This window comes from Protobothrops mucrosquamatus, unplaced genomic scaffold (assembly GCF_001527695.2).
Source record: "Protobothrops mucrosquamatus isolate PMUCROS unplaced genomic scaffold, P.Mucros_1.0 scaffold3769, whole genome shotgun sequence".
NCBI classification, from domain to species: Eukaryota; Metazoa; Chordata; class Lepidosauria; order Squamata; family Viperidae; genus Protobothrops; species Protobothrops mucrosquamatus.
The window spans coordinates 699-28,032 of record NW_015389722.1 but is presented as its reverse complement, the minus strand read 5'-3'; the positions used below and the strand labels follow the sequence as shown (position 1 = coordinate 28,032).

Sequence of the window (27,334 nt, the reverse complement as noted above, 5' to 3'; positions counted from 1 at the left end):
GAGTGAGGCATAGTAGTTAGTCCTAGCCTCCCTCAGCGCCACTAGGTAAGATCTAAGATGTATCTTTACCTGTGTTCGAGCGGATTCGGTTCGGCTGGTCCTCCAACTGCTCTCTAGGCGTCTTTTCCGACGTTTCATCTCTCTCAGCCCCTCGGTAAACCAAGGGGATGGTCGAGATCCACGTCGGGTCAGAGGCCGCGAAGGCACGACTCGGTCCAATGCCGCGGCGGCAGTTGTCTCCCATGCCGCCGCCTGATTTTCCGCCGAGTCGTGGACCAGGAGTAAACATCACCAAGTAAAGCAAAGAGAATTAGTGAACACTGTCAATCCTGCATACAACATTGTAAAAAGGGCAGGGAAAGATACATACTGCTCTGTTTATTAAGGAGGGCATAAATTCTAACGTATTAGTAAACATTATTCAATGTACAGAAAAGTAAGGTCTTACACTTAGGCAAGAAAAACCAAAAGTACAGGTACAGATCATCACATTACAAAACAGATGTTGAGACTTTGGAAAAAGTGCAAAGAGCAACATAGATGATTAGGGGCCTGGAGGCTAAAACATATGAAGAACAGTTGCAAGAACTGGGCATGGCTAGTCTAGTGAAGAGAAGAACCAGAGGTGACATGATAGCAGTGTTCTAATATTTGAGGGGCTGTCAAAAAGAGAAGGGGGACAACCTATTTTCTAAAGCACCCAAAGGCCAGACAAGGAACAATGGATGGAAACTGATCAAGGAGAGATTCAACCTAGGAATAAGGAGAAATTTTCTGACAGTGAGAACAATAAACCAATGGAACAGCTTGCCTTCAGAAGTTGAGGGTGCTCCATCACTGGAGGCTTTCAAGAAGAGACTGGACTGCCAACTGTCAGAAATGGTGTAGGATATCCTGCTTGGGTGGAGGGTGGTACGGGTACCACCTGTGGTACATTGGCACCTGGCAGGTGGTATGCGACCATCCTAAAAAAGTGGTAGAGGGGGAGGGGAATGACCTGAACCGGTGGCAACAGCACCGCACAAGCCTGAGCGAGAGATGGCTGGAGCTGCAGGGCTGTCAGGGCTCAGCGGAAGCGCCAGGGTCAGTGCTTCTTTGGGACTGTCAGAGCTCAGTGGAAGTGCCAGGCTCAGCGCCAGGCTCAGCTGGAGCTCGGCCCTGATCCTGGCGCTTCTGCTGAGCCCAGAAGAAGCGCCGATCAGCTGGAATGTTGCAGCATCTCCAGGGTCTTGTGATTTACATTCAGATGCTTGGCAACTGATTCATATTTATGACGGTCACAGTGTCCCAGGGTCATATGAAATTACCAAAACCTGCTGCAACCACCCAGTAGATGTGGGGGGAACCAAACACCCCCCCACCCCATCCCTGCTGCCAATCCTCAACAGAAATACTCACAACAATGAAAACCTCGGACAGGAGGAAGAGCGCTGCTGGGCAGGCAGGCAGGTGTCTTGCTTGGCTGTGGCTTGGGGGGCACTTTTTTCAGTGCCATTGTAACTTCGAACAGTCACTAAGCGAACTGTTGTAAGTCGAGGACTACCTGTACTTTATCACTTTTTTCCTTTTTTTGGTCATCAAGTTTTTGACACCTTGCTAGGCAACTGGTGGTACTCGGATGTTGCCATATCCTAAAAGTGGTACAATGGGTGAAAAGGTTGAAAAGCCCTGGACTAGATGACCTACAAGGTCCCTTCCAACTCTGTTATTATTGAATAGAATAGAATTACTGGAAGGGACCGTGGAGGTCTTCTAGTCCTGCCCCGGCTCAAGCAGGAGACCCAATACCATTTAAGACAAGTGGCTATCGAGTCTTTTCTTAAAAACCTCCAGTGATGAAGCTCCCATAACGTCTGGAGGCAAGTTGTTCTGCTGATTAATTGTTCTCACTGTTGGGAAATTCTCCTTAGTTCTAGATTGCTTCTCTCCTTGATTCGTTTCCATCCATTGCTTCTTGTCCTGCCTTCAGGTGTTTGGGAGAATAGGTTATCCCCTACTCTCTTTGATAGCCCGTCAAATATTGGAACACTGCTATCATGTCACTCCTGGTCCTTCTCTTCACTAGACCAGTCATGCCCAGTTCTTGCAACCGTTCTTCAAATGTTTTAGCCTCCAGTCCAATAATCATCTTTGTTGCTCTTCTCTGCACTGTTTCTTGAGTCTCAACATCTTTTTTATAGGTGAATGTGAAGCCTCTCTCTTTTCTCAACACGGACTCCATGTCCTTTTTTTTCCATCAGAGAGTGACCCCAATTCCAGCATGGATAATGCTGAAAAATCCCCACTAAAAGAGACAGAAGGAATCCCACCTCTCAACAACACTGCTGGTGAAGAAAGCAAGGGAGACAGTCCACCTTCTCAGGTTAGTTATACCTCCAGACACCTTTGCCTCTTTTCATTCACCTTCTCACTATGCTGGTTCGAGAGAAATGGGGATTGGATAGCTTATTAAGGTCCCTTCCAGCTCTGATTTTTTTAATCTTGCTGCTCTAGGGCATCGGAGAGAAAAAACAGCATTTTGAGAACCATCAGCTAAGCGTCTAACTCTCAGAATGGAAAAGAATTGGATCAAATTTGGTGTGGTTTGAGAAACTCTCGAACGGAAGGTCGAGTACTAAAACGGACTCAAACTGGCACAAGAAAAAAAGGATTTCAGAAGAAATTCCTCCAAGGGACAAAGCTTTTATTTCAGGATCTGTGAGACTGGGCTGTCCTGCTGTATAAGGCAGATTCCTAAAGAATCATGCATTTATTTTCACATGGAGCTTCAAGGACTAGGTGAAAGATACTTATGGTAACTTTAAATCTTCCAACTGAAGATAGGATAGTGAAATTTGATTTGGTAACTGATACTGATGAACTACAAAGCCTAAGACAAACAGGGAGAATTACAATCATGGCCCATTACCGGTAGGAAGTTCCATTTTCGTAAGCGGCATCCCCTCCCCCCCCGGCAGTCCACAAATTCAGAAAGTTTGGAGACCCCTCACCTGGATGACTGAGAATCTCCATAAAGATATTTGTGTCTTACTTTTGCTTCCGAGTTCAGGCACCCGGAGTTTGGCATGGAGCTGATAAGATCCCTGAATTTGAGAGATTTTTACCTTTGCAAAGAGTAAAAGGATTCTTTGCCCACCTAAAAATATGAATCACCAAATAATTCAGGAAAAGGAAAAGGCATCGGGGAAGATCAAGCCTTCTCATACGATACAGAAACAAATGATACATACCTCGGGTATATGTGATATGTCAGAAAGTAAGTGATCAAACAATGAAAGACATTGATTCTATGTTTACTTCTGGTATCTAATATAGTAAAGAACACCATTGCTTGCACTTCCTTTCTGGGTGCAGGCTGGAAAAATGTGTCATTAATTTTCATCAGTGTCAGAAAGGGGCTAGGAATGAGTCCAAAAGCCCTTTCCAGGGAACTTCATAAATTATTATAAAATTTCTGGTGAAAGAGGAAAAATAAACAAGGAAGAGAAGGGACGGCTCTCAAGTTCAAAATATTTAAATGGTTGCAGGATTTGGCCATTTTACAAGGCAAAACCCCAGGCTGAAAGCATTTATTATTTTCAAATGAGTCACAGGATGTTTGGACAGAAGAGCGTCCCTCAAGCAGCTGTTTGCTTGCTCAGCTCCTCTACAGGGTGCTCAGAATCCCAGATATTGTAATTCAGAGTTGAAAAGTTTTGTTTCGCACGCAAAACAAAAGCATTTGGCACTGAGTGCATGAAGCCACTTATAAGAGATGCCAAGCCATTTTATAATAAAAACAACTTATCTAGTATGTCTAGTGTCAACGCTGCTAACATCGGATGTTTTTGCACTGACAACAGAGGGAAATGTAGCCATCTTTTAACTTTTGCTTTTAGAGTTAGATGATGCTGAGAGGGGATGTGTGAACGAGAGTCCAGCTAGGCATAACAACACTAAACCTAGCATGAGAAACAAGGTTATTGTAACCAGAGCTGATAAGGAATTGGCAGGCTGGAGAACTGGAGAGGAGACCTGCCCTTCACGCTAATTGGGGAATGTGATTTATGACTGTTAATTGAAGGAGGGAATTGTGCTTTGATACTATGTGCTCAGGGAAGGAGAATTCAGTTTTTGGCTTCAATTATGCACTGCTGATGTTATGCTACTCAAAATAAAGATTATTTAAAGTAAACAGTGCCTCGAAGTTCTTTTGAAGAGTTTCATCTTTTGGAACCATGACATCTAGTTCTAGAATGTTCAAGCTTTACTCTTCTAATTTTCTCATTTTCTAATTGGTGCATCTTATCTTGCTATCAGCATAAAATTGTCCTTGTGTTGCTTTCTTATTTATGTTAGTGACACTCTCACTTCTGTATAATGGAAAATCACCAGCTTCTTTTCTAAAATGGAATTAATTTTGCCTTTTTAAAAAAAATCAACTACTTTAATAATTACCTTCTAACAATGGCAAGTCCTAAGGGAACAACTGCCATCTTTCTTTGAGGGCAAAGAGCAACAGACTATGATAAAATAAAATAAAAAGCTTTCTTCTGAAAAGTGATTGTTAAAATCAACCTGTTTCCTCTAAGAGAGAATGGTTTATTTAGTGTATGGTATCTACAGAGGTCATGCAATCATTGATGTACAACTCTAATAAAACATATTAGACACAAATATACGGTAAGCTTAAATGAAGCATCAGCAAATATGTATGTATACATGTACGTATCCAACAGAATAACACTGTTGGAAGGGACCTTGGAGGTCTTCTAGTCCAACCCCTTGCTCAGGCAGGAAACCCTATACCATTTCAGACAAATGATTGTCCAGTCTCTTCTTAAAAGCTTTCAGTGCTGGAGCATTTGCAATTCTGGAGGCAAGTTATTCCACTGATTAATTGTTCTAACAGCTTCTCTCCTGGATTAGTTTCCATCAGTTGCTTCTTGTCCTACCTTCAGGTGCTTTGTAGAATAGCTTGACCCCTTCTTCTTTTGTGACAGCCCTTGAGATATTGGAAGACTACTATCATGTCATCCCGTCTTTCTCTTCATTAAATTTGACTTCTCTTCATTATAACTAGATGTTATCACATAACTGAATACAACGATAACTCAATGCAATGGGAGGCTATGACGTCACTGCCCCGCTGGAATGAGAGAGGGGGGCAGGAAACACCGCACGGAATTTTGGCGGGAGAACTGTTAAACTGTCAGGGAAAGGGAGAGAATTGTCAGGAGGCAGGCAGAGCCTGTCAGAGGGAGGGAAGGGGGGTCTCTGAAGGGCCCAGGACGTATTTAAGGCACCGCTCTGAGGAGGAGAAGAAAGGAACAGAATTTTAAAGGGGTTTTGCCCTTAGGCACAACCGCGAATTGTTCTGTCCCAATCGCTCTCCGAACTGTTGAGAGAGAAAAGCTTCCTTCAGAAGAGTGATAAAATACGACTCAAATGTGTGTGTGTGTGTGAGAGAAGGGGAGGGTAAGATGACGACACTGTCCCTCCTGGAATAGGAGGGAGGGGAGGAAAACTTGTGCGGAATATTGGCGGGAAAACCGTTAAAAGGAGTTGGGGGAGGGAAGAGTCTATCAGAGCACGACGGAGGAAAGAAGGCGGTAGGGTGAATATTGGCGGGAAAACCGTTAAACGATGGGGGGGGAAGAGGGAGAGAGAGAATCTGTCAGAGCACGGAGGAGGGAGGGAGGGAGCGCCAGAGGGTGCAAGGCGGGGAAAAGGGGGGGTTATATAAGGGCTGAAAAGTTCCTATCCTTAAAGCAAACTTACCTTGGTCTCAATTAAAAAAAAAAAAGAGACTCAAAGAAAAAGTTAATTAACCCTATTTCCTCAAAGAGAGTCTAACACCATAAAGTAGTATAGGGTCTCCTGCTTGAGCAGGTATTCCAGAGATATTTAAGACTATGTTAGAGGAAAAAATTACAATGATGGAAATATCAGAGGCCATAAGAAGGCAAAAAAAAAATAATAATGAAAAAACACCAGGTCCAGATGGATTACCGGTGGAGTTATATAAAACTCTACAAGATATACTAAGTGAACCAATGAAAGATGTCTGTAATGGACTTTTGCTGGAGGCTAAACTCCCAGCTGGATGGGAGCAAACATTATTTTAATACCAAAAGAAGATTCAGATTTGACACAGATTAAAAACTACAGACTGATATTGTTCCTCAATGTAGATTATAAATTTTTTATTTCGATAATGACAGAGAGACTGAAAAAATACTTAATGTAATTTATATATCCAGACCAAAATGGCTTTCTATCAAAGAGACAAATTAAAAACACTTTGATAATGGACGTATTAGAATACTATGAATTACATCCAGAGAAAAAATTGGCACTAATATTTCTAGATGCCCAAAAGATAATGTTTCCTGGCAATTTATGACTCAGCAACTACAAATAATGGACTTTGGACAGAACTTTATAAATCTGATAAAAACAATATATAATAAACAGGGAAAGTGATTGTGAATGGAGATTACACTGAGAACTTTGAGATAAGGAAAGGAACAAGGCAAGGATGTCTATTATCTCCATTGTTATTTATTTTTATTTTGGAAGTCTTAAACATAAATATTAGACAAGATACTTTCCCCCAGTGGAAAGGTAGTTCTATGGAAAGGGGGGGGGGGCTGCCGAGAAGTGCAGAGAAGAGCAACAAAGATGATTAAAGGACTGGAGGTTAAAACATATGAAGAACGGTTGCTGGAGTTGGGTATGTCTAGCTTAATGAAGAGAAAGACGAGGGGTGACAGGATAGCAGTGTTCCAATATCTCAGGAGCTGCCCCAAAGAACGGGGGGGGGGGGTGTCAACCTCTTCTCCAAAAGCCCCTGAAGGCAAGACAAGAAGCAACAGATGGAAACTAATCAAGGAGAGAAGCAACCTAGAACTAAGGAGAAATGTCCTGACACTTAGAAGAATTAACCAGTGGAACGACTTGCCTCCAGAAGATGTGAATGGAAGTTTTTAAGGCAAGATTGGACAACCATTTGTCTGAAGTGGGATAGGGCTTCCTGTCTGAGCAGGGGGCTGGACTAGAAGACCTCTAAGCTCCCTTCCAACTCTTCAGCTCTGACTGAATGCGGGACAGTCCTTTCAGCAGTTCCCAGAAGGCTCCCCACCCATTTGCAGCACTCAGGGGACCCCTGAGGTCCTAGACCAGTGGTTCTCAACCTTTTTAATGCCGTGACCCCAACAGGTCGTAAGTCGAGGACTAAACCAGTAGTAAGTCGAGGACTAAACCGGTCATAAGTCGAGGACTACACCGGTCGTAAGTCGAGGACTACCCAACCGGTCGTAAGTCGAGGACTTTCCCTGCCCGGGAGCGCCGCGCACGCACGGTTCCACCCCCTGCGCCGGCCGAGGCGTATCTGGCAAGCGGCAGAGACGGAGCAGGCCGACCACCAGCTGGCCCAGCCCAAGGGAGATAAGGCACCCCCAGGAAAAGGGGGAAAAAATGGCGGACAAAAAAAATGGCGGACAAAAAAAATGGTGGACAGCCTTGCTTGGCGACCCCCGTGAAATGGTCGATCGACCCCAAATGGGGTCCCGACCCACAGGTTGAGAACCACTGTCCTAGACAAATCTCCAGGCGGCTCAACAACTCTCTAAATAAGGAGGCAAATGACCAGCGTTCTGCAAGGAGTATAAATCCTTCCATTTCCCCCCCCCCACCATCCAGGCAGAGCGGAAGCAGCTGCTTGGATGAAGAAGCGAAACGTCTTCAAAGAAAAACAAGAAAGTCCAGTTGCCTCCTGGGGGGGGGGGGGAAAGGGAAAGTACCTTTGGGACCGGGAGGGCAAAGTTGATTCAAGTTGATCGAAGGAGGCGGAAGAAGAGCGAGGGAGGAAATGAAGCCTGAAACGCTTACCGAGAGATAAGCAGCAGCAACAGGCCGCCGCCCCCCCCCACCCCTCCGGCCAGGTACTTTACACTCAGGTCGGGGAGGCGGAGCGATCACGCAATATTGTCTCTTTTGCACCAGCCGCAGCGCTTATTCGAGACTTGCGCTGCCTGGGAGGCTCGTCCTAAGGGCGCTTGCTCGTGAGAGCCCCTCGGGGCTTCGATCGAATGGATCGCCTGGTTCTTTCCCACTTGATCCCCTGGAACGTCGCCCAGGGAAGGATCCCCCGAGGGCCCGCGGAGCGGAGGGCTCCAGACCGCGAGACGGCGACGGGGCTGCTCTCCCTCCTCCGGGCGCTTCTTTTACTCCTCCTGCGCAGCGGCTGCTCCGGTGAGTAGCTGGGGGGGGGGGGGAGAGCGCGCGTGGGACCCGTAGGGAAAGCCAGGGGAGCGGAGGAGAGAGAGAGAGAGAGAGGCGGGGAGGGGAGGGGGCTTTCGCCGCAGGGGCTTGGGCTCCGGGCGACCTACACGCCAGGACTGTTGTTGCTGCTGCCGCGAGGATGAAAACACGGCGAAAGGAAGGGACCGATTCACAAGTCGCGGGTCGAGAGAGCCGCGAGCCCGTGGGGCAGGTGGGTGGGCGCGATCGCCGTATAAACGGAGGCACAATCACGCGAAGTATTAGTACCGCTTTGTAAATGCGTAGTAAGGCCACCTCTGGAATCCTGCATCCAGTTTTGGTCACCGCGTTACAAAAAAGATGTTGAGACTTTGGGAAAAAGTGCTAAGAAGAGCAACGGAGATAATAATAATAATAATAATAATAATAATAATAATAATAATAATAATAATAAAAAAGTTGGAAGGGACCTTGGAAGTCATCTAGTCCAACCCCCTGCTCAGGCAGGAAACCCTATACCATTTTGGACGAATGGCTGTCCAGTTTCTTCTTAAAAACTTCCAGTGTTGGAGCATTCACCGCTTCTGGAGGCAGGTTGTTCCACTGGTTAATTGTTCTAACTGTCAGGAAGTTTCTCCTTAGTTCTAGGTTGCTTCTCTCCTTGGTTAGTTTCCACCCGTTGCTCCTTGTCCTGCCTTCAGGCGCTTTGGAAAATAGCTTGACTCCCTCTTCTTTGTGGCAGCCCCTGAGATATTGGAACACTGCTATCATGTCCCCCCTCGTCCTTCTCTTTGTTAAGAGCCTTGGAGACAAAAACGTATGAAGAACGGTTGCAGGACTTGGGTATGGCTAGTCTAGAGAAAAGAAGGACTAGGGGGGACATGATAGCATATTCCAGTATTTGAGGGGCTGCCACAAAGAAGAGAGGTTCAGCTAATTTTCCAAAGCACCCGAAGGCAAAGACAAGAAGCAATGGATGGATACTAATCAAGATCACGTGAAGTGTTAATACCACTTTACAATGCCTTGGTAAGGCCACACTTGGAATACTGCATCCAGCTTTGGTCACAGCGATGTAAAAAAGATGTTGAGACTCTAGAAAGAGTACAGAGAAGAGCAACAAAGATGATTAGGGGACTGGAGGCTAAAACATATAAGGAACAGTTGCTGGAATTGGGTATGTCTAGTTTAACGAAGAGAAGGATGAGGGGGGACATGATAGCCGTGTTCCAATATCTCAGGGGCTGCCACAAAGAAGAGGGAGTCAAGCTATTCTCCAAGACGCCTGAAGGCAGGACAAACACAGAGTGGTAGAATATAATTTAGGTTTCTAGATTTTTTTAAGTTTGTTTACTCTTTCTATCCTTTCTTGTAGATTAAGATACTTTGTGGAGTTAGAGATATTAGTATTTGTTTACTTTTATTGAATATTATCCTGGGATTAGGTTTGGGAAGTCCGGGGGGGGGGGGGTTTGATTGGTTATTGTGTTTACTTATGATTGTTTTTTATGATGGAGAAAAATAAATAAAATTTCTTAAAAAAAAAAAAAAGAAGCAACGGGTGGAAACTAATCAAGGAGAGAAGCAACCTAGAACTAAGGAGAAACTTCCTGACAGTTAGAACAATTAACCAGAGGAACAACCTGCCTCCAGAAGCGGTGAATGTTCCAACACTGGAAGTTTTTAAGAAGAGACTGGACAGCCATTTGTCCAAAATGATATAGGGTTTCCTGCCTGAGTAGGGGGTTGGACTAGATGAGCTCCAAGGTCCCTTCCAACTTTTTTATTATTATTATTATTATTATTATTATTATTATTATTATTATTATTATTATTAAATAATAACAATAATAATAATAATAAAGGAGAGAAGCAACCTGGAATTAAGGAGAAGCTTCCTAACAGTGAGGACAATTAACCAGTGGAACAGCTTTGCCTTCAGACATTGTGGCTGCTTCATTACTGGAGGGTTTTAAGAAGAGACTGGATCGTCACTTCTCCGAGATGGTATAGGATCTCCTGCTTGAGCAGGAGGCTGGACTAGAAGACCTCCAAGGTCCCTTCCAGCTGTATCCTGATTTTGATATGTTCGCTGATGTTGTAGGCAGCCCAGGGTTCCTTATGGGAAGATGGGTGGCCATTTAAATTTGATAGGTAGATCAAAGGTGGGGCCTCACCCATTGGCACTCCCTGATAAATGACAGTGAGGTGCTTGGTTGTCTGGAGGAGTGCTGGTGGTGTGTTTGCAGGACAACCAATGGGGAAACAGAAGAAAAGAGCACCTGTTATTGGGTGGGTCTCAAGTGACTTTGGAAAGTCCCCAAAGGGTATAGTAAAAAAAAATCCAGGAATCTAGCCAGAAGAATATAATGTGCACTTTGCACAACCACGTGTATATACACTGAACTGTGCCATTGTTTTGTTTGTTTGTTCTTTGCTAGTTTTATAATTTCTCTGTTGGGTGGTGTTCTACCCTCAGGGCCTCTTAGTCCATTTCCTGATAGCAGAGAGAGATAATATGGAGTAGAAGAATATAATGCATTTAGGAGGCAATTCACTGCATTTTAGAAGCAGTAGAACAACCTGCCTCCAGAAGTTGTGAATGCTCCAACACTGGAAGTTTTTAAAAAGAGACTGGACAGCCATTTGTCTGAGATGGTATAGGGTCTCCTGCTTGAGCATGGGGTTGGACTAGAAGACCTCCAAGGTCCCTTCCAGCTCTATTCTGATTGATTGGACCCAAGAGTCCGCAAGGAAGTCGGAGTGCAATACCCATGGTTCTCAGCCCAAGCATTCCATCACGCTGGCTTCTCGGCTTACAAAAATCTCTTCTACTCTGGAGCCTGTCTTAGGAAACATTCTCCCTCTCGGTAAAGTTAGCTTAAACCCAGCTTATTTTCTGAAGTTTCCCTCAAGACCAGGCTGGGTCATCAGGCGTGGTGTGTGCGTGTGTGTGTGTATGTGTCTCAGTGGACCGATGAGATCTTGCAATGGTCCATTATGGCTGTTAACTCTAATCTTTTGTATGCCTTAATGGTATTTTATTTTATAAACTAATATCATTTGATATTTTGAGACTTTGGAAAAAGTGCAAAGAAGAGCAATTCAGATGATTAGAGGCCTGGAGACTAAAACATATGAAGAAGGGGTGCAGGATTTGGGAATGGCCAGTTTAGAGAAAAGAAGGACAAGAGGGAACATGATAGCAGTATTCCAATATTTGAGGGGCTCCAACAAAGGGGAGGGGGTGTCAACTTATTTTCCAAAGCAATCTAATCAAGGAGAGAAGCAACCTAGAATTAAGCAGAAACTTCCTAACAGTGAGGACAATTAACCAGTGGAACAACTTTGCCTTCAGACATTGTGGCTGGAGGTTTTTAAGGAAAGACTGGACCGTCACTTCTCCGAGATGGTATAGGATCTCCTGCTTGAGCAGGGGGCTGGACTAGAAGACCTCCAAGGTCCCTTCCAGCTGTATCCTGATTCTGATATGTTCACTGATGTTGTAGGCAGCCCAGGGTTCCTTATGGGGAGATGGGTGGCCATTTAAATTTGATAGGTAGATCAATGGTGGGGCCTCACCCACTGGCACTCCCTGATAAATGACAGTGAGGTGCTTGGTTGTCTGCAGGGGTGCCGGTGGTGTGTTCGCAGGACAACCAATGGGGAAACAGAAGAAAAGAGCACCTGTTATTGGGCGGATCTCAGGTGACTTTGGAAAGTCCCCAAAGGGTATGGGGAAAAAATCCAGGAATCTAGCCAGAATATAATGTGGACTTTGCACAACCACATGCAGTATATATACACTGAACTGTGCCATTGTTTTGTTTGTTTGTTCTTTGCTAGTTTTATAATTTCTCTGTTGGGTGTTGTTCTACCCGCAGGGCCTCTTAATCCATTTCCTGATAGCAGAGAGAGATAATATGGAGTAGAAGAATATAATGCATTTAGAAGGCAACACAGTGCATTTAGAAGCAGTGGAACAACCTGCCTCCAGAAGTTGTGAATGCTCCAACACTGGAAGTTTTTAAGAAGAGATTGCACAGCCACTTGTCTGAATTGGTATAGGTTCTTCTGCCTGAGCAGGGGGTTGGACTAGAACAGAGCTTTTCAACCAGTGGTACAGGTACCACCTGTGGTACATTGGCACCTGGCAGGTGGTACGCGACCATCCTAGAAAAGTGGTAGCGGGGGAGGGGAATAAGCTGAACCAGTGGCAGCACTGCACAAGCCTGAGCGAGAGACGGCTGGAGCTGCAGGGCTGTCAGGGCTCAGCGGAAGCACCAGGATCAGTGCCGCTTTCCAGCTGATCAGCGCTTCTTTGGGACTGTCAAGGTTCAGTGGAAGCGCCAGAGTCAGCGCCAGGCTCCCAGCTGGAGCGTGGCACTGATCCTGGTGCTTCTGCTGAGCCCTGAAGAAGCACCAATCAGCTGGAATGTTGCAGCATCTCCAGGGTCTTGTGATTTACATTCAGATATTTGGTAACTGATTCATATTTATGACGGTCACAGTGTCCCAGTGTCCCAGCAGATGGGAATAAAAACCAAACACCCCACCCCCCACCCCCGCTGCCAATCCTCAACAGAAACACTCACAACAATGAAATAGGAGGAAGAGCGCCGCCGGGTGGGCAGGCAGGTGTCTTGCTCGGCTGTGGCTTGGGGGGCACTTTCTTCAGTGCCATTGTAACTTCGAACAGTCACTAAGCGAACTGTTATAAGTCGAGGACTACCTGTACTTTATTACTTTTTTCCTTTTTTTTTGATTATCTATTCTATTCTATTCTTCATAAAATATTTAGAATACAAAGCACAAGAACGGACACAGTCTAGAATGGCTCCAATTTTAGATGCAGGGCTTCAATCATGTATGGTCATGACCACCATAAAACAATACTTGGGGTTGTAAAATAATTGTGGAATGATCTGACTTAATGCTACCCATCTTGTGAGACTATGCATATCAAATCTGTATTTTAATTTCTTTGATTGTTGTGAGCCACCCAGAGTTGTGGAGATTTGGGTGGCATGCAAGTTTATTATTTTTTTCACAAGATTAGTTGGTGAAGGGATTGTTTTACTGCACATGTAAATGAAAAAGTTACTATACTATACCACAGTAGTGTGGAAGGAATAGAATAGAATAGAATTGAATTGAATTGAATTGGAAGGGACCTTGGAGGTCTTCTAGTCCAGCCCCCTGTTCAAGCAGGAAAACCTATACCATTTCAGACAAGTGACTGTCCAGTCTCTTCTTAAAAACCTCCAGTGATGGAGCACCTGCGATTTCTGGAGGCAAGCTGTTCCACTGGTTAATTGTCCTCACTATTAGGAAGTTTCTCCTTAACTCCAGGTTGTTTCTCTCCTTGATTACTTTCCATCTGTTGTTTCTTGTCCTACCTTCTGGTGCTTTGGAAAATAAATTGACCCTTTCCTCCTTGTGGCAACCCCTCAAATACTGGAATAGTGCTATCCTGTCGCCCTAGTCCTCTTTTTCTCTAGACTAGAATAATAGAATAGAATAGAATAGAATAGAATAAAATAGAATAGAATAGAATAGAACCTTGGAGATCTTCTAGTCCAGCCCTCTGGTGCTTTGGAGAATAATTTGACCCCCTCTTGTTTGTGGCAGCCCCTCAAATACTGGAATACCGCTATCATGTCTCCCCTATTTCTTCTTTTCTTTAACTAGCCAAACTCAAGTCCCGTAGCCGTTCTTCGTATGTTTTAGTCTCCAGGCCTTGGATCATCTTACTTGCTCTTCTCTCAACCAAAAGCAATCAGCAGAGTCACTAATAAATGCCAAATAGTTCAGCTGAAATTATTATTTGCGCTGCTTGAGACTTCTTTTATCCTGTATTTGCCTGCTTATATAACACAGGTAGTCCTCGGCATAACAGTTCATTTAGTGACCACACAAAGGCACTGAAAAAAAGCGACATAGGACCGTTTATCACACCTAAGGCCTTTATAGCAGCCCCATGGACACATCAGCAAAATTCAGACGCTTTGGCAACTGGTTCTCACTTACAATGGCTGCTGTGTCCCAAGGTCATGTGACCCCCTTTTGCCACCTTTTGATAACCGAAATCAATGGGGGAAACCAGAGTCACTTAACAGTCGGGTTACCACTTTATCAGCTGCAGTGATTCGCTTAACAACTGTGGCAAGGGGCGTCGTAAAATGGGGTGAAACTCACTTAACAATTTTCTCGCTTAGCGACCTAAACTTTGGGCTCAATTGTGGCTGTAAGTTAGGGTTACAGAATACAGGAATGGCTAGTGCCTACTACTATAGAAAGGTAAAAAGTTGAGATTTGATTTGATTTGATTGATTTCTTTTAGAAATAAAACATTAAACATTTCTAAAATCAATCAAATCAAATCTCAACTTTCTACCTTTTATTAATTTTTTACAATACCATCCTGAGTACCTAGTGTACAGCGTGCTGTCTTGGTTCATATATTTTGAAAAAAAAATAGTAAATTAACAGTCAATAATAATTATTTTTGTAATTGCATAATTAGTATATTAAGTAATAGTATATTTCTTTGATCTATCTTTCTCCCAATAGTATTCTCCTTTAGTCTGAAACAAATGTCATTCTTAATATTTTCAATGCATAAATGGTTAAATATAAACATTTTTTTTCATGCTTCTACAAATAATAATAATGTCCACGTACAACATTTTTTCTTATCAACTTGTGCTGAGATTTGATTTTAATGTCTGATTTTACTGCAACAGAGAGAATCGGAAGTATAGTGCCTTTTGTTTCTTCCCCTCCCTTTCTTCACACCTTTTTTTGTTTTCCCTTTTTTTATTGTCCCTGGCTATTTGCTTTTGGATTTTCCCATTTTATGTTGTAAATGAATAAAACTAAATTACAAAAAATCAAAATTGTGGTCGTAAGCTTTTCGGTCTTCAGAAAGTTTGAAATCCTAAAAAACAGAATTGGTTAACATCAACAAAAAGACACCCCCCCCCCACACCCACACCCTTTGAACGGTGTAGAAGTGCTCCTATCCTGCCAAACACAACTTTGTCCTTGTTTTCCAGATGGACACACACACTCTCTGCTTTATCTCTACACCGCCCTGTCAGAACCCGTTGGGGACTTGCCCCAGTTCACAGCTCTGGGATATGCAGACGGCTTCCTTGCTGGTTCCTACGACAGCCTCACCGAGCGGGCCGTGTCTCAAACCCCTTGGATGAAGAAGATTGAGGAAGAGAACCCCCACTTCTGGGACTGGATGACCAAGAGAGCCTTCCATTCTGGGCAGCGGTTCAGGAAAGACCTGGAGGATCTCCTGCGGCAGAATAACCAGAGCCAGGGTAAAGCCAGGAAATCTCCCATCCTAGACTAGGCCAAATCCAAAAACGCCAGGGAATTTCTAGAAATCTGACACTCTTGACAAATCAGCCATCAATAGACACATAGACATGAACAACACCTACAGACTATGCCAGGGGTAGGCAACCTTGGCTCTTTTATGACTCGTGGACTTCAACTCCCAAACTTCCTGAGCCAGCATGGGAGAACTATAGCCCCTTCATGACTCGTGGACTTTAACTCCCAGAATTCCTGAGCCAGCCATGCTGAGGGGAAAGGGAGAGGTTTCCAAGCTGAGCCATGCTGGCTCAGGAATTCTGGGAGTTGAAGTCCACAAGTCATAAAAGAGCCAAGGTTGCCTACCCCTGGGCTAGATATAAAATGATTCATATAAGGGCCGTTTACTAATCCTTTACAGTTATTGAATCTGTGGGGTGCTAATAAATTCTGATTTGAAGGCAGGGGATTGAGCTGCATGCAGGAGAGGCGGACCCTGCAAGACGAGCCGTAGGAAAAAATAGTTGCAGGAATCTTCAGAGCAAAAGGAAAGGGAGAAAAGGCATGGAAAATCTAACATTCCCCCATATTTCATTTTATTATGAGATGGGCGACAAATAAATTTGATAAACATTTTTGTCTTCCTATCTAGAACTTAATAATAATAATAATAATAGTAATAATGATGATGATGATGATGATGATGATGATAAAGTTGGAAGGGACCTTGGAGGTCATCTAGTCCAGCCCCCTGCTTAGGCAAGAAACCCTATACCATTTCAGACAAATGGCTGTCCAGTCTCTTCTTAAAAACTTCCAGTGTTGGAGCATTCACCGCTTCTGGAGGCAGGTTGTTCCACTGGTTAATTGTTCTAACTGTCAGGAAGTTTCTCCTTAGTTCTAGGTTGCTTCTCTCTTTGGTTAGTTTCCACCCGTTAACATTGGGGGGGGGGGCAAACCAAAAAGGTCTGCCATGAAAATCTGCCGAGAAAGGTGTTGTGTTTTTGTCAGCTCCCGGCGACTGCCAGGACAAACCCCTGCAGTTTTCATGGCCAGGTTTTGGATTTGCCATTGCTTCCTTCCCAGGGCTGAGAGAGAGAGATTGGCTCAAGGTTATCTCGCTGGCCTTGTGCCTCAGGCGGGACTCGAACTCAGGGCCTCCCTGCTTCTGGCCTGGTGCCAAAGTGGCTCTCATCTGCTAAGAAGGGGGTTCAAGACCACAAAGCCACACCTTCCATTAGATTACAAGTAGGGCCAGAATTGTCACCACAGAAGACAAACTCAAGATCCAAAAGGATCTTGACAGACTGGAACGATGGGCCCTATACAACAAAATGAATTTCTGTGTGGAGAAAAGCAAAGTTTTACATTTAGGCAGGAAAAATCAAAGGTACAAATAAAGATTGGGCAAGGCCTGGCTCAAAAACAATAACTGTGAGAAGGATCTTGGACTCCTAGTGGACGATCACTTGACCACGAGCCAGCAATGTGCAGCAGCAGCCAAAAAAGCTAATACAATCCTGGGTTGTATAAACAGAGGCATAGAATCAAGATCACACGAAGTATTAGTACCGCTTTATAAAGTCTCAGTAAGACCACACCTCGAATACTGCAGCCAATTTTGGTCACTGTACCACAAAACAGATGTTGAGAGTTTGGAAATAATTCAGAGAAGAGCAACTAAGATGATCAAAGGCCTGGAGACTGAAACATACGGCTGCAGGACTTGGGTCTGGCTAGTCTAAAGAAAAGAAGAAATAGGGGAGACATGATAGCAGTATTCCAGTATTTAAGGGGCTGCCAAAGCACCAGAGGGCAGGACAAGAAACAATGGTTGGAAATTAATCAAAGAGAGAAGCAACCTGGAATTAAGGAGAAACTTCCTAACAGTGAGAACAAATTAACCAGTGGAACAGCTTGCCTCCAGAAGTTGTGGGATCTCCATCACTGGAGGTTTTGAGGAAGAAATTGGATGTCCATTTGTCTGAAATGCCATAGGGTTTCCTGCCTGAGCAGGTTGGTTGAACTAGAAGGCCTCCAAGGTCCCTTTCAACTCTTGTTATTCTGTGGAAATGTGGACCTGAGGCCTGGTGAAGGCGAAGGCATGATGAGGTCAGGCCTCCAGCTGGAGGTGCCGAGCCAGGCCCAGAACTGGTGGTGTTTTCATCCGTGGCATCCGAAGAATTCCTAAGGATGGACCCTCAGCAGGAGACCAGAGATAAGAGACACCAAGCCAACACCGAAGGTTCAGGCGGTCACAACACTGGCAAAGATCAGTGAGGGAGAAGAAGCAGCAGGGAAGCAGCAGAACCTGAACTTATCCTGCTTGGGAGAACAGAGGCCCGAGGGCCAAGCTGAGACCGGGGACGATGGTGGCAGTGGCAACGGAAAAACAGTGAAGAAGAAACACTGTCAGAGGAGTCGTTGGAGAGCTGGCCCAATACCAGCAAGCCTAGAAAATGGTCGCCAGAGACTGATAACCAGAATGTCTATGGAAGTTTTCAGTCATCCAGGTCATGGTTGTCCCAAAGATGCTTTTTTCAAGAGGCAAGTGGACTTTCTGGTTTTACTTTGAAGACATTTCACTTCTCATCCAAGAAGCTTCTTCAGCTCTCCTAACCGGAATTGACCCCCAGCCAGCTTCTCTCTAGCTGAGAGTCAGGAATAGTGTGTGTGTGTATGTGTGTGTGTGTGTGTGCGCGCGCGCACGTGCTTGCAGTCCCGCTGCTGACAGGTGAGATAAACCAGTTCTGGGATGGAGTAGATTGGGTGAATGGAGTTGTGAATGACGGAACTGAAGAAACTTCTTGGATGAGAACTGAAACATCTTCAAAAAAGAAAAAAAACCTACGGAAGGCCAGTTCCTGTTGGAAAAGCACCTTTGGGACCCCTGTGACCTGGGTTGGTTGAGAATCTCCATAGACACCTGGCAGACTTTAATCTGGCTTCACTGGGCACAGGATCAAAGGTACCTCGGGATTTCGTCGTTACCATGACAGCCCTGCCCCAAATTGTCCAGAGGCCACTTAATAACAGCAGTAATAGCCTGGATCTGGTTTTCTGTCGGGGCAATGGTGGAGGGTTCTGGATTTGAGGGAGATATGGGTTTCCCCCTTGCCATAATCAGACCACTTGCTGGTGAGCCTCTATTCCGCAGGGAGCTGGGTCGATTGGATCGGCCCACCCTAGGCAACTAATGGACCTGACTGGGCTCCAGGGGGAGTTTGATGTTATTCCAGAAAACCTGCTGTTCGGGGTGTATGTGTGGCGGGGGGAAGGGGAGCCCTCCACAACAGTCCCAGTTTCTTGTGTGGCTCCTTGGGAAAATTAATCACCCACCCCTATCCTAGAGTCACAGCTCCTGCTTGAAGAGCAGAGGGCAGCTGTGGGTAGGAGAGCTTTGCACAACTTCGGGTAGTGCATAATTTGCTCACTGTCACTTAACGCTCTTGTAACCTCCTGCTTAGATGGCTGCAATACACTCTGCATGGGGCCACCCTTGAAGGCCATTCGGAAACTTCAACTAGTGCAAAATTGTGGCTGCACAAGTAATAATTGGTGCCAGTACAACATGTAACACACTAGCCTGTGAACTGCACTGGTTGTCGTGTTACCGGGTGCAATTCAGTGTATTGGTTGTCACAGTTAAAGGTTACAGGGATCTATTACCTTATCTATTTGTTAAGTTGGGAAATTTTTTTTTTAAACTGGATAAAAGCCTAACTGGTGTCTGGAAAAAGATTTTATATGTTATTGGGGACATCTTGTGGCAAAGCCTGGTACAGCAAGTGAATTTCTTTGACTGAGGCCTGCTTACTCCCTAGATTTGTCCTTGGTACTATCTAAAAAAGCTAAGAATTTGAAACAGCTGGGTGGTGAAAAGAACTTTTAGGAATAGTGGAGGTGGACATCTGCTGACTTTTATTAAACATAGCCTCCACTAAAGGACTATCTCTAATCACCACAGAAATGGAGGAATTCTACCCGCAACTTAACTATAAACTCATACTTGAAAAAATCCTTGAAGCCACTGAGCTAATGAATTCCAGAGTGAAAGACAAAGATGTCACCTTAAAATTACAAATGGAAGCCCAGATTTCAACTGATGAACTTACAATCCAAAAAACAACAGAAGAGGAACAAATTAATATCAAAGAGGATTCTACACAACAACAAGTACAACTTATAGAGAACTTTTTCCAAGAGTTTCTATCCCTCTCATCAGATCCTACAGATAGGGCATGCTGCAGATTCGATCAGCCGAAGAGTGTTGGCTGGCAGGAATGAGAAAATGGGCTTTTTCTGCTACAACCTTTGCCTTATGGAATATTCTCCCATCAGAGATTAGAATGGCCCCAACCTGTTGGCTTTTCACAAAGCTTTAAAAACTTGGCTATGCACCTTGGGCTCAGAATGCATTAAGGGTCCCGTTACTTGGTTTTACTATCAGTTCATTAATCGTCACGGCTGTCATTTATACTCATTTATTTGGTGGATGTTTTTTACTGTTTTAACCTCATTTAAATTGTTTACACTGTTTTATAATTTTAGAATTGTAAGCCGCTCAGAGTCACTTGGTTGAGTTGGGTGGCTACAGAAAATTGATTGGACAAATGCATACATTAATAAATAAAGTCGCTTTCTTCAGTGCTGTTGTTAACTTTGAACGGTCGCTAAACGAGTGGTTATAAATCAAGGAATACCTGTATCTGATTTCCTGTCTCCATATGGAATGATCTAGGCCAGGGGTCTTCAAACTTGACAACTTTTAAGACTTATGGACTTCAGCTCCCAAAGTTCTTTAGCCAGCCATGCTGGCTGAGGAATTCTGGGAGTTGAAGTCCACAAGTCTTAAAAGTTGCCAAGTTTGGTAGACCCCTGATCTAGACAAGAATTGTTCTTGAAACCCAAGACTTCTGGGAAGTTACGTCTTCCCAACCCATGGCATCTGGTTGTCCCTCCAATATCTTTGCATCCATGCAAAACCGTGAACCAAAATAGTTGATATTTGCCCTGCTGTTAAGAACAGTGACCAGGATAGTTAGGATTAAGGTTAACCACCATCACAGGCTCTTCCCCAAAGCACTAAGGTTCGGATGTAACTTACTGGTGATCTGGCAGGGTTATATACAATGTGGGATTTCAGATTTTATTGGGGCCTAATTTGACTTGTTTTGAGTAGTGTGTGTTGATTTGCTTTAATGGAATATTGTTTCTTATTTTAATAAGTGATAAAAGGGCGGCGTATAAAGTGGATTGGAAGAGAAAAGAAGCTGAACAATGAAATTCTGACCGGCAGCTAAATATCCTACAATGGCCAAAATCGATGGAGAGCGTCAGCTGTGTTTACGATGGATGAACTATGCTATCTTGGCTTCTGGCTACCCGCCAGACCAAGATCCAAGGTTTACAAGCCAGAGAATTACCTGCCGGTCACCTGCCATTTTTTTCAGTCTGGGGTAATGAATGGTAATACTAATTAATTTCATAAACTTTTCCTGAATGGTAAATGGGAGAATTAGACCAGTAATTAGGGACCAAAAGGAGGGGGTGTAACTAGGCTATGACAGCAGTCACCAACCTTTTCAGCTTGATGGCCCAATGTTGGGGGAGGGGATGGTTCTGTGAGAGTGGGAGGCATGCGCATGAATGCACCCAGCTCCATGTGTGCGAGGGGCAGGTGCACGCACCTGCTGCTTGCACAAATGGAGCTTTGTATGTGAGTGCAAGTGCTAGTTCTTGCTACTTGCGCACGTGCGAGTTCTCGCTTGCTGCTCACGTGAGTTTTCACTGCTCACGTGAGTGCAAGTTCTTGCTCACGTGAGTTCTCGCTGCTTGCGCGAGTGTGAGTTCTCGCTGCTTGCGTGAGTTCCTGCTGCTCACACAAGTGTGAGTTCTCGCTTGGCAAGTGCGAGTTCTCGCTTGCGCAAGTGCGAGTTCTCGCCACTCACGCGAGTGGAGCTGCGCACCGCAGGTGCTCAACCGCCGCTCACACGGTCTGGTTCCGAATGGGCCACGGCCTGGGGTTTAGGGACTCCCACGCTATGACACAGTATCATACAGTGTTATAATTTGCTTACTTAAAATACTCTGGAGAACAAACCCAAGTCTAGAGAAAAAAGTAAAAAGGGTTTAAGGGTCATGCAAACCTCACCAGGAGGAGGTAGAATGCAAAACAATCAGCAGTGCTAGGCGGAAAAGTCAAAGGACCTACCTACTTTGAGAAGGCTTGGCTGACACCCAACCTGCTTTTTGCTTTCTTTCTAAACTCGAATAAAAGAGAAAACTTGGCAAACTGTGTGGCTTTTTATCCTGCTTCAATCAGAATCGGGAAGCTTGTCTTTGGGTCCCGGGTAACACGGTGGATGCATTTGTATCGATTTCTATCTATGCACTCACTTATTCATTTTGAAGGAGAGCGATTTAGACCATTGTGATCCTAAGAAAAAAGACCCTTTATCCAGTTTTAGAAACTTCTCTGAAAGTTGGGAAAGTTTATAACAGAGTAACAGAGTTGGAAGGGACCTTGTAGGTCAACTAGTCCACCCCCCCGCCCAAGCAGGGGACCCTACTTACACCATTTCTGAAAGATGCCAATCCAGTCTCTTCTTGAAAGCTTCCAGTGATGAAGCTCCCACAATTTCTGAAGTTTGTAGGCCTGTTATACAAGGGGAGGAGAACAAATCAGATAATTTTGATATATTGGTCAGCATTTAAGCAGGGTGGACTTTTTATGTTCAATGTCAGTGTGAATGATATATTCATTATTTGTTCCTTTTTTGGACACCTGTTTTTTTATTTTTATTATTAGTATCGGATGGTTGTTAACTTGTTTCCTCCTTTCCCCCCCCCCCTTTATTTTGTATTTTAACTTTGGAAATAAAAATAAATAAATAAATAAATAAAAAACTTGGCATATTGATGATGGGAAGAGTGGACCAACATCCCTTTCCTTTGACTTCCTCTAGGTTGGTCAGGGAATCTGGAAATCAGAGCTAAAGTTTTCTTTTTGACAGAGCTTACACAAGTGTGTGGCGATGGATCGCTAATTTTGCTTTCTTTTATAGAACTTCACGTCTGGCAGCGGCTGTATGGCTGTGAGCTGGCGGAAGATGGGAGTGAAAGAGGCTATGATCACTATGCTTACGATGGGAAGGACTTCCTCAGCTTCAACAAGGCCACCCTCAACTGGACGGCAGTCAATGCTGAGGCTGAAATGACCAAGAAGAAATGGGATGCCGAGTTGGACAGGGGCTGGCGCAAGAAGATGTACCTGGAAAGGGAGTGCTTTGCATGGCTGAAGAAATGTCTGGAGTACGGCACAGAAGCTGGAGCAAGGAAGAGTAAGGATGGCAACACTGAATATGAAGAGAGGGTGTCAATTTACTGCCCGGAGTCTTGATTGGGTGGTATGAAATACTGCCACTGAAAAAAGAGCTGGGTGTCTCCTTCACAGAATAACCAGAAAAAGGTGGCCTTTTGAAGGAAAGAGGAATTTAAAAGCTACCCTTTGGTGTTAAGCAGGCTTGGGCTTGCTTGGCAATTGGATGGGAGACCACTAGGAAGGTTGAAAAAATGCAAAGGAAAAAACAAGAGCAAAACCACTTCCATACTCACTTAGATAGTCCCCGTACGTGTTGAAAGCACTTTTTTGTTTTAAAAAAAGTGTGATGACCCAGGGCACAGCACAGAGGCAATGCAGTCAGCTGGCAATTCAAACAGTTCTTTTATTGCTCCAAATTTTCCCCAAATGCTCCCACATTAGCTGGCAAGCCTCCAACAACAGGACACACACACACACCTCTCCAGCCGATTCTGGCTGAAAGTGGGTTCAAATACAGTCTGATTAGCATAAGAAAGTACTCAAGGCCATACAGATAACAAGGAAGAAAACATAAACTTAACCAGTCTGTTTGAATCCTAGCTTGCCTGAGCAGTTTTTCAAAAGAGAGAATCCGAAATACAGTCCGATAGTCAAAAGTTTCCAGGTTTCCAAACAGAAGTCACAGAACAAGAGATCAGCAACAATATACAACACTCCAAGGAATCAGCGTTTGTTCCGAACAAATGCCCCTTCCCATAGCGTCTCCTTAAATCTCAGTCTCCAAGTGTTCCTTGTAGAGAAGGGCAGGACGCTCTCCTCCCGAGTAATTGAGCCTGCCTGCGTTGTTCCCTCCTTCTCTCCACTCTCCGTGCTCTAGGATCAGGTGGGGGTGGCCCTTTCTGATCGCCTGAACTCTGCCTCTCCTGTTCCTCCTGTTCCAATCCTGAAGGGCCCTGGCCTGCCTCAGCCTGCTCTTCCCCATATTCCTCTGAAACCACAGACATCTCTCCCTCGGCCTCCATAGGGTCCTGTTCCAGTTCATTTTCCTCCGCAGATTCAGGCTCAGACGGGGGCATGACAAAAAGGCACTTCTGGTTTGAAAGGATTAGCAGGTGACATCAGAGTTGCCCAGGAGACACCCAGTTTGGGGCTCCTTTCATATCCCTGTTAAGGAGCTGGAGGGAATGATGGGAGCTCACTCCTCCATCATGCAGCGGGCTCTCGAACGTGAGCTGGCTAACCTCGCCGCCATGTTCCTTCCACTTATGATAGTGAGATGGGTGGTGTCTTAAGTTTTTTATATAAATAAATACGATTGCCAAGAAAACGGAATGGTTGTTTCCTCGTAGGCCCCAGAGAGAAAATGCCTCTTAACAGGGATGGCTTCTCTGGGGGTGTTGCAGACCCAGGCGTCCTTCCATTCTTTGGAGGGGGAGCAGTTCCCCAGGGCTTCCCCTGAGCCACAGAGCAGACCCATAGCTGCATCACCATGATGCAAATATCTGGGGATGGTGAATCTCGGGATCAAACATTGTGAACAAATGACATTTTCTCTGACAATTCTCTACACAGGAGCAGAGCCCCCAGTGGTGACGATCAGAAACAAGACTGAGGCTGATGGCATGGAAATACTTCTCTGCCAAGCCCACGGCTTCTATCCCAGGGAGATCGATGCCTCCTGGAGGAGGGACGGAGAGGTCTGGCTGGAAGACACCCTCCAGGAGTCCGTGGCTCCCAACTCAGATGGAACCTACCACTACCAGCTCAGCGTCCGGATCGATCCCAAAGAGAGGGGCCACTACCGGTGCCACGTGGAGCATGATGGCCTGCAGGAACCTTTGGACGTAGCCATGGAAGAGCCTGGTGAGAAGCTGGAAAAGAAGGCAGGGTGGTTTGGCAGGCTCTCCCCGGAAGAGTCTGGGTGGGGATATTTACAGCAGCACAAAACCTAAATAGGGGGATATATAGAGAATCGAATCGAATCAAAAATAAGGAATGGAAATAATATAGAAAATAGAAAATAATAGAAAATATAGAAAATAGAAAATATAGAAAATAAAAAATAATAGAAAATAATAGAAAATAGAATAGAATGGAATGGAATGATTGGAATGGAACGGAACAACAGAACAGAATAGAATAAGAACAGAATAGAATATATGGAATGGAATGGATTAGAAATAGAATGGAAGTAAAAATAGAATAGAATAGAATAGAATAGAATAGAATAGAATAGAATAGAATAGAATAGAATAGAATAGAATAGAATAGAATAGAATAATGGAATGGAATAGAGTAGAGTAGAGTAGAGTAGAATAGAATAGAATAGAATAGAATAGAATAGGAAATAATAGAACAGGAAATAGAATAGAATAAGAGAATAACAACAGAATATAGAATAGAATAGAACAGAACAGAACAGAATAGAATAGAATAGAATAGAATAGAATAGAATAGAATAGTGAATGGAATGGAATAGAAATGGAATAGAAATTAAATGGAATGGAATAGGAAATAATAGACTAGACTAGACTAGACTAGACTAGACTAGAATAGAATAGAATAGAATAGAATAGAATAGAATAGAATAGAATAGAATAGAATAGAATAGATAGAATTATTTATGGAGCAAGTGTGATTGGACACACAAGGTATTTGTCTCCGGTGCACAAGCTCTCGATGTACATAAAAGCAACAAGTGATAAATCATGATCATAATCATCGTAAAAAATACATTCATCATAAATCATAAGATACAACATTTAGTGAAAGGCACAGGATAACTAAATAAGCAATCAACATAAATCATACTAGGATACTAAATAAAACAATATAAATTGTAAGATGCAAGCAACAAAGTTATAGTCCTAAGTGTATAAGAAGATAGGTAATAGGAAAGATGAGAAGAATAATAGTAAATACAGCCTTACTAGATAGATTGACAGTGTTGTGGTAGTTAGTTGTTTAGCAGAGTGATGGCATGGGGGAAAAAAACCTGTCCTTGTGTCTATTTTTCTGGTGTGCAATGCCCGATAGGGTCGTTTGGAGGGTAGAAGTACAAGAGAGATGTTATACAGGAGGGAACAAGCCTTGAAAGACACAAGGGCCTCATTAACTCGGGGTTTGGAAATAAAGAAAACAAAGAATATTGTACCAATATTAATTTTAATATTAATTAAACATTCTAATATTACTTAGAATGTTAGGTGCGGATATTGCAAGCATTAAATTCTTTGACTTTTTTATGCAAAATTGAGTATAACATTAGAAAAAACAAAATGGATACAAGTATTTCAGTCACATTTCACATTTCCTTCTTCTCCCAGCTTCAACCACTGTGTATTTCAGAATGGGAGGAATGGGGATTTCTGTCCTCCTGCTGGTGGCATTATCTGGATATCTTGGTAAGTATGCTGTCACGCTCCAGGGAGGCTTGTGGAAAGAGGGAATTGCCATTCTGGGTTTAGGCTCCAAGGCCTTGCTTTCCAACTTCTAGATCTGTGAACTTCAACTCCCAGAATTCTCATCAGGGGCCATGCAGGCTGTAGACTTCTGGGAGTTGAAGTCCACACAATGGAAATGGCCCATGTTGGAAAACAGTATTCTAAGGCGAGAGAAGGACTTCTCCGACGATTTGCGGCTTCCAAACTCTCCAATTCAAAAGTTAGAGCAATGAAGAGATTTTAATTAATTTATTTATTAAATTTATTTGCCGCCGGTCTCAACGCCAGGTGACTTGCAGACCACAAGAGATGGTCTGAAACTGCTGAGCTGCACCAGGCATCAAGAAATGTCCTTTGAATCAAGGTGTACGTCCATATCTGTGTACTTCTCTGGCCCACGATACAGAACGGGTTTTCCACTGCCTTGTTTGAGGAGGATTTTTTCGGCTTCCCAATGTAGTTTACAGCAGTGGTGGGCTTCAAATAGGTGAACAACCGGTTCTCTGTGTAGATACTGCTTCCAGAAGTCCATTCTGGGCCTGGGCAACGAAAAATTAGCTACCGGTTCTGCCGAAGTGGTGCGAACTGGCTGAATCCCACCACTGGTTTACAGCCCTGAGATGTCCTGGTAGCCCCCCTCCCCCATGCAGAGTTCCAAGATGCTTTTTCGGCAGGCAAGTAGACTTTCTTGTTTTTCTTTGAAGACGTTTTGCTTCTCATCCAAGAAGCTTTTTCAGCTCTGACTGTCCAGTTGCCTCCTGAAAAAGTACCTTGGGACAACCAGGACCTGGATGACTGAGAATCTCCATGCATTCCCCCATGCATTCCCCCATGCAAAGAGCAATCAAAAGCTTTGGTGAGATGCCATCCCGTTATAGGAAGAGCATGAATTAAGGCACCCAAGTTCAGTCCTGGCTCTTCCCATGAATTCAGTAGTTGGTGTGTAAAGAAAGCTTCTTTCTTGACAGACCGATAGCCATAGCAATAACAATAG

At 44.2% G+C, this 27,334-nt stretch overlaps 2 protein-coding genes across 2 annotated transcripts in view; both read left to right on the top strand.

Moving 5' to 3' along the window:
• Nucleotides 1-2,949, top strand: part of LOC107298167 (major histocompatibility complex class I-related gene protein) — a 26,701-nt gene extending 23,752 nt beyond the window's left edge. The window contains exons 9-10 of the mRNA XM_015827533.1: nt 2,241-2,362; nt 2,494-2,949. Of these exons, the coding sequence (XP_015683019.1) occupies nt 2,241-2,362; nt 2,494-2,544 (173 nt within the window). The 3' untranslated portion in view covers nt 2,545-2,949. The remainder of the gene's footprint in view (nt 1-2,240; nt 2,363-2,493) is intronic.
• A 5,123-nt stretch (nt 2,950-8,072) lies between these two features.
• Nucleotides 8,073-26,301, top strand: LOC107298165 (major histocompatibility complex class I-related gene protein; the record flags this gene model as incomplete). Its single annotated transcript, XM_029286467.1, has 5 exons — nt 8,073-8,235; nt 15,303-15,578; nt 22,590-22,916; nt 24,470-24,760; nt 26,224-26,301. Coding segments are annotated over exons 1-5 (1,135 nt in total), but the record flags the coding sequence as incomplete, so codon positions are not given.
• Between the last annotated feature and the right edge of the window lie 1,033 nt (nt 26,302-27,334).